The sequence below is a fragment of the Heteronotia binoei genome, chromosome 15, assembly GCF_032191835.1.
Source record: "Heteronotia binoei isolate CCM8104 ecotype False Entrance Well chromosome 15, APGP_CSIRO_Hbin_v1, whole genome shotgun sequence".
NCBI classification, from domain to species: Eukaryota; Metazoa; Chordata; class Lepidosauria; order Squamata; family Gekkonidae; genus Heteronotia; species Heteronotia binoei.
The window spans coordinates 8,283,553-8,291,154 of record NC_083237.1 but is presented as its reverse complement, the minus strand read 5'-3'; the positions used below and the strand labels follow the sequence as shown (position 1 = coordinate 8,291,154).

General features: G+C 43.1%; 1 gene segment (V, D, J or C); it reads left to right on the top strand.

The window, feature by feature from the left end:
* The first annotated feature begins 4,524 nt into the window (after nt 1–4,524).
* LOC132583749 (immunoglobulin heavy variable 4-59-like) lies at nt 4,525–5,501 on the top strand. The segment is given in 2 exon segments: nt 4,525–4,656; nt 4,970–5,501. Coding segments are annotated over 2 exon segments (555 nt in total).
* Nucleotides 5,502–7,602: the final 2,101 nt, after the last annotated feature.

The window sequence follows — 7,602 nt, the reverse complement described above, 5'->3', positions numbered from 1 at the left end:
ATACCCTTAGCAAAGCAGGGCATTCATGCTGGCCAGATTTAATGTACTGCCATTGGCCATCTTTTCTGGAAGATGTCAAAAGATTCCCTATGAATTTAGACAATGCCCCTGTAGCTTGGGAGCTATTGAATCTGTTTCTCACATTTTATTAACTTGTCCACTTTGCATTAAGTTCTGAGAAAATTTTTTGAACCCCCTTCTTTGTACATGGCGTGGCCTTCCTGACAGAGTTAAGGTACAATGGTTACTTTCTAGTTATAACCCTCTTATAATTTCTAATGTTCCCTGTTTCCTTCAGCTCACAATTTGAACCAGGGAAACTAATAACTGATGTATTTTGGTTTTTGCCTTGCTTTGTTCTTTCACTGGGTTTTTTTTAAACTTCTAGCTCTTAAACCTTTGATTCATCCTTGATTTATCTTTGCTATACCAATAAAGGTTGTCTGTCTATCTGTCTTTTTATTGGAGACAAATGTTCAGCTATGATGTAAACAATGGTAAATAACATCAGACTCACAAAATACCAGGGCTTGGAGAAAGGCACTGCTAGCATAGAGTTACCCCATATGTACATATTTGACAACTGCATTTCCCATACTACATTTTCTTAGAATACCAAGCTGGTATTGCACAGCGTGGAGAAAAAAAACCCCAAAATCCTTACATTGGAAGGTCAAACAGTTTTTCAGATGGTTGTTCCCTGAACAAAGCTGGGTGGAAAATATAATTCATCTGAGAAGCCATCCCACCAATGAGGACCCCACCCGGATGAAACCACTCATGTGCAACAGTCAGGGCGTCAATTACAGGGCACTTCAGGGTGTCTACTTTGCACAACACATGACACAACAGGACCAGCAGCACCACTAAGGCTGCCATCTGGATGTAAATTTTCTCCTAAAATCCAGGTTCTTCTGTGCTAATCTACAGGCTTATCCCTGCAGCAGATTGCTTTCTGCAAGCTACACCAGATGGGAGCAGACTCCATCTGTGTGCTTCATAAAGAGAAGTCTAATAGCCTCCTCTGTGGCAAGCATGCACTGACGTCAGGCAATCATGCTTAGAAGGAATAACAACCAAGGTACACTTATTTGAGTCGGAACCATACAACTGAATCCTCAGAGTTGAATCCTACTGAGCCCTGCTTGCCTTTTAGCTCTAAATGGCACCAATGCTATAACCATTTTCAAAGTTGCTTCTTAATTGCTTTCTTATAGTTCTTGGAACGCTGCAGGAGCTTCAGCAAAAAGAATCAATAACAGTGATTCAGATAATGGCAGGGGCACATGCATAATTATTTCTGTTTAGTTTAGTCGCAAAGGGCGCATGTCGGTGTCCGCTTGTGGTGTTTTCCACTCCTTAGAGGAAAAGAATCATTGCCCACTCTGTTCCTTTGTGGAACGGTAGGTGCAAAATAGGGTCAGCGAGCAAAAGGAGAACTGGACTTTATGGTGACATCAGGCAGAAATGGGTAACTCTGAACTGGAAGTGGAAACAAGACACTTGACTTCTTCCATGAGAAGTTATGAGAAGTGATAATGAAGTTGAAGTTGAAGAAGAAGAGGAGGAGAAGGAGATTGGATTTATACCCTGCCCTTCGCTAGCCAAAGGAGTCTCAAAGCAGCTTACAAATCTCCTCTCCCTTCCCCTCCCCACCACAGACACCCTGTGAGGTAGGTGGGGCTGAGAGAAATCTCCCAGAACTGCTCTTGAGCAGAACAGTTTTGAGAGAACTTGTGGTTGACCCAAGGTCACATCAGCTGGTGTATGCGGAGGAGTTGGGAATCAAACCCAGTTCTTCCAAATAAGAGTCCGTGTATTTAACCACTACACCAAACTCATGCAGACATACACCCTATCTCCCTCATGATCATTAAGAACAATTTTTAAAATGCAGGTCTTAAACAACATCTACACTACAGCCACATCTGCTCCAATCCTAAAGAGAGGGATTCTCACTGAAGGATCTAAAACAAACCTGTTTGGAACTAAAGGACCCACTTGATAGAGTCAAGAAATAGATTAACGAAGTCAGAATGATACCCAGTGAAAACCTGTTGCAAGACAGGCCCAAAAGAGAGAATAACAGAAGAGAACTAGTGGTCACCTACAGCTCTCAACTCAAAACGGTTCATTGCATGAACAGTGGTTTACAGCTTCTACCTGATAATGACAGTTCTCTTTAACAAGTACTGGTGTGCAAACCTTTTACTGGGCACAGACAGCCCCCCAATCTCAAACAACTCACCCACAATAATACAATATCTCATTTGAGTATGGACACTGGTACCAGAGCTTGCAATAAACCCAGATGCCAACTTTGCTGCCACATACACTGAGGCAACACAATCACTGGACCTCACCGTCACCATCTCAGGTTTATTTACATGCTCATCTTTAACACTGTATATGCCATTCAATTCCAATAATGTCCTTGGATTCTCTATATAAAGTAAACAGGCCAAACCTTAAGCCAAAGAATAAATGGACACCAATTTGACATTAAGAATCACAAGACCAAGAAACTTGAAAGAGAACACTTCAGCCTCCCAGGACATTCAAGAGGTGACCTCAAAGTAGCAGTTTTATTGCAAAGGAACTCCAAGAATTGACTAGAAAAAGAAATTACCAAATTGCAAGTTATTACAAAACTCAGAACAATGGAATCCCCAGGACTTAACAGGGATATTGGTTTCTTATCTCACTATATATGCTAACCTCATCCAGACCCTTACATCTGTATTCTCACCAGTCCCCAAGAAGGGCCATATGCCCTCTTTATTTTATTTTTTTGGGTTAATAGCTTAGAATAGTAGATTGTAATGGAACATAAGGAATAGTAGAATGTAATGCAAATCGGAATGGTAGTTTAGAATGTACTTCTCTGGATTGGGGACAGGGGAGAGAACTCGACACAGCCAATAGCTCCACTTCAAAGAAGATGCTGTAAGGTTGCCTCCATGCTTGAGAGAAGACAGGTGGAGAGTAATGGCAGGATCTCAGTTAATTACTCTCAGCCTTCCACAGTTAAGGATACATCTGCCCAACAATCTCCAATTCCATTTATTTCCTTCACTATGTCCCCTCCGCCCGAATTAATCCCAAACAAATAACTTGTTATTCCTGTTTAGTCCTTGAATCTGCTGTTAAAAAATCTTCACTATGTTGTATGCTAATTTACTGCTCACCCTCAACCTATAATATGGACTAGCAGGGCTTTTTTTTAAGCAGGAATGCAGTTCCGGCTCCATCTGTGTGCCAGGGGATGTGGCCTAGTATGCAAATGAGTTCCTGCTGGTTTTTTCTATAAAGAAAGCCCTGTGTGAAACAATGGTGATGTCAGGGGGTGTGCCCTAATATGCAAATGAGTTCCTGCTGGGCTTTTTCTACACAAAAAAAGCCCTGTGGACTAGTAATTTCCATTTAATTGTATCTGAAGAAATGTGTTTGTGCACAAAAGTTTATGCTTTGCATAAGCATTGCTGGTCTTAGAGGTGCCACTGGACTCAAGCTATGTTCTGTTTAAAAGAAAGGAAGACTAGGTTAGTTGACTAGATATGACATCAAGGAAAAAGAGGTGTCCATCTTAAATCCATGCACCAGTAATATACAGTTGGCTTCCTTTCATCTCATATACCTTACTTTGGGGTTAATAAGATACTTGGCTTACACCCAATTTACACAAAATTATACTTCCCAGAGTTCTCTTGTAAGGGGCAGCAATTAATAGGCCAGTTAATGGCTAAGGTGTATACAGGCCTTCTTTTTTAACTTAAAAAGTTTATTAAAAGAATAAGTATCACAGCTTACATAACATTCTCTATATACTGAATAAGAACATAAGAGAAGCCATGTTGGATCAGACCAATGGCCCATCCAGTCCAACACTCTGTGTCACACAGTGGCCAATATGTGTGTATAACACAGCTAGAGAGAGAGAGAGAGAGAGATGATAGATAGATAGATAGATAGATAGATAGATAGATAGATAGATAGATAGATAGATAGATAGATAGATAGATAGATAGATAGATAGATAGATAGATATACTGTGGCTAATAGCCACTGATGGACCTCTGCTCCATATTTTTATCCAATCCCCTCTTAAAGCTGGCTATGCTTATAGCCGCCACCTGCTGTGGCAGTGAATTCCACATGTTAATCACCCTTTGGGTGAAGAAGTACTTCCTTTGATCCGTTTTAACCTGACTACTCAGCAATTTCATTGAATGCCCATAAGTTCTTGTATTGTGAGAAAGGGAGAAAAGTACTTCTTTCTCTACTTTCTCCATCCCATGCATAATAGTATCCAAGCACAGAAATAAAGCCAATATAATTAGGTCAACTTTCAGAAAACTCTCTAATACGAGCTATATTCTCCTTATCCAAGAGATGGCAGCAGAGAGCCCCACAGGCCCCACCTGGTTCTGCTTTGAGGCAGGCACACTTAAATCTCCAGAGCGACAAGCACATGCAAATTCCCACAGAAGAGTCTCCTTTTTAAGCAGGAAGCCACAAACCGAAGAGACATGCTGCCTCTTGGAGCTCTTCCAAATAATAACTGACAGCTTCCAAATAATAATTTTAAAAACCTTTCGCGAAAAATCATGAAGTGGTTCGTCTGCTCTTTGATTATTTTAAATCTTGGCCCGTTCTGTAAGTATTTCTTTTTTTGAGGGAGAAGTGTCCAACCGTCCCTGTTTGTAACCTCTTGATATTGTTGCCCTGGATACATTACCGCCCCCAGGTTGGAAGAGAATCAATGGGATGTGTGCGCCTGACTCGGCATTGGGATTTTAGCTTGCACTTAACTGAAGACGAGATATGTCTTAAATTACCCGTTAGCCAATCCAGCATCCATTCCATGCATCTTGGAATGGGCACGGCTGCCTAGAAAAACTGAAGGCATCGCGATGCCATTTTAAATGTGACCTTTTTTTTTTTTTTTTTTGTAAATTCTCTTCAACAGGCGTCCTGTCAGAAGTGCAGCTCATCCAGCCGGGATCCAAAGTGGTGAAGCCTGGAGAGACCCTCAACCTGACGTGCACAGTCTCCTTTTCTGTTGACAGTGTTGGCATTGATGATTATGCTTTGACCTGGATCCGGCAGCCTCCTGGGAAAGGCCTGGAATGGATGGGGGTGATAGCTCCAGGACTTGACATTATAGCTTACGCTCCTGCATTCCAGCACCGTATAAGCATCTCAACCAGTTCTTCCACCAGTGAGATCCACCTTCAGCTCAACTCAATGACAGTTGCAGACACCGCCACGTATTACTGTGCTGGAGACACAGTGAGGAGAGTAAGGCAGAGACTCCTACAAAAAAAGGAAAGGGGAAGTGGTATACTACCAGTGTCTTTTATAAGCTATATATACATAATCCTGGGCATAACTGAACTTCCCTCTTTTCTGGTCCCTTGTTATTGTCATGGATTCACTCTACCATTCCTTGCACACCTCCTGAATTCTAGGTGAATTTCTAAAATTAATTCCAGAACTGATGTATGGACAGTTGGCCAGGGCTTTCAGCTCATTTCATTCACATTCCCTGTGCATGACCAACGTGCAGGGCTCTTTTTATAGCAGGAACTCCTTTGCATATTAGGCCACCCCCACCCCCCAATGTAGCCAATCCTCCTTGAGTTTACAGGAGGCTCTGTACAAAGAGCCCTGTAAGCTCTAGGAGGATTGGCTACATCAGGGGTGTGTGGCCTAATATGCAAAGGAGTTCCTGCTACTAAAAAAAGCCCAGAATTAAGCTATTTCAAAAAAACATTCTCAAGAGATATTTTGAAAAATAGCATCTGGTTGCATAAATATTTGGGGTTGGTATTTTACAGGTGTTCTTCATTTTGGTAAAACACCACAGCAAATTATTCTTGGTCTACCACAAGGCACAGTCTTCCATTGTCCCTCCATATATCAGAATCCAGCAAGAAGAAGAAGATATTGGATTTATATCCCGCCCTCCACTCCGAAGAGTCTCAGACTGGCTCACAATCTCTTTTACCTTCCTCCCCCCCACAACAGACACCCTGTGAGGTAGGTGGGGCTGGAGAGGGCTCTCACAGAAGCTGCCCTTTCAAGGACAACCTCTGCCAGAGCTATGGCTGACCCAAGGCCATGCCAGCAGGTGCAAGTGGAGGAGTCGGGAATCAAACCCGGTTCTCCCAGATAAGAGTCTGCACACTTAACCACTACACCAAACTGGCTCTCCAAAGAGTCACCAGAGACATCAGAATGGCTTTCTGAATGGGTATCATATTAAACAGCTCCTCACCACCTTTTAGGGCAGGTTAGCACCATCAGGCACTAGATAACCCCACCCGAACTCTAAACTTAGCCAATGTCCTTTCCAGTCCTGTTCATCCTACGCTGTATAGGGTGCTGAGAGGTGCCAAGCCTCATTCTTCTTAGAGTTGTCAACCTTCAGGTGGGGCTTGAAAATCTCCTGGAGAACACTGGGGTGACACAGTTGGATCCATAGACAGTATGGTTGAACACTGCCTGTCCCCCACTGATAGCCCATTTATAGTCCTTTCGTCTACCAGGACTGCTACTGAATAATCCTTCTTGCCTCTTTCCATAATCAAATGATACACTAAAGAAAAAAAGCCTGCCCCCTGCGAACAGTCAAAGCCCTATTCAGTGTACCTTAAGGATCGCCTTCTCCTATAGGAATCTACCTGTCCACTCTGAACATATCAACATATATGAACATATGAAACTGCCTTATACTGAATCAGACCCCCCTCGGTCCATCCAAATCAGGCTTGTCTACTCAGACTGGCAGCAGGATCTCCAAGGTCCCAAGCTGAGGTTTTTCACGCCTACTTGCCTGGACACTTTTTAGTGGGAGATGCCAGGGATTGAGCCTGGGACCTCCTGCTTACTAAGCAGATGCTCTACCACTGAGCCACCGTCCCTTCTCTGACCAGCAGTGGCTCTCCAGGGTCTCAAGCTGAGGTTTTTCACGTCTATTTGCCTGGACCCTTTTTAGTTGGAGATGCCGGGGATTGAACCTGGGACCTCCTGCTTACTAAGCAGATGCTCTACCACTGAGCCACCGTCCCTCACTATCCCTCTGGTCATCTTTGGAGTTCCAGCTTTGGATGCTCCACCTCCCATCACTAGACAAGCAGCAATCCAAGAAAAGACCTTCTCAGTGATGCCACTGAATCTTCAGAACTTCTATCATTTAACTGGAGAGACCAAAATTCAATCTATGCTCAGCCATAAAGTAGATGAGCTGCCATCTCTCACTAACACTGCAACCAGTCTTGCAGAATTGTTGTGAGCAGGGGTAGAATTCCAGCAGGAGATCCTTTGCATATTAGGCCACACACCCCTGACATAGCCAATCCTCCAACAGCTTACAAAAAAGAGCCTTGTAAGCTCTTGGAGGATTGGCTATGTCAGGGGTGTGGCCTAATATGCAAAGGAGCTCCTGCTAGAATTCCACCCCTGGTTGTGAGTATAATTCAGAGAGAGGCAGGCATAATACCTGAGGATCCTTGATGAGTTAAAATTTCCAGTCAATGAATTTTCACCGAAGCACCTTAGGGAAAAGTGAAAGGGCAGACCTATATTACAAATGATTTT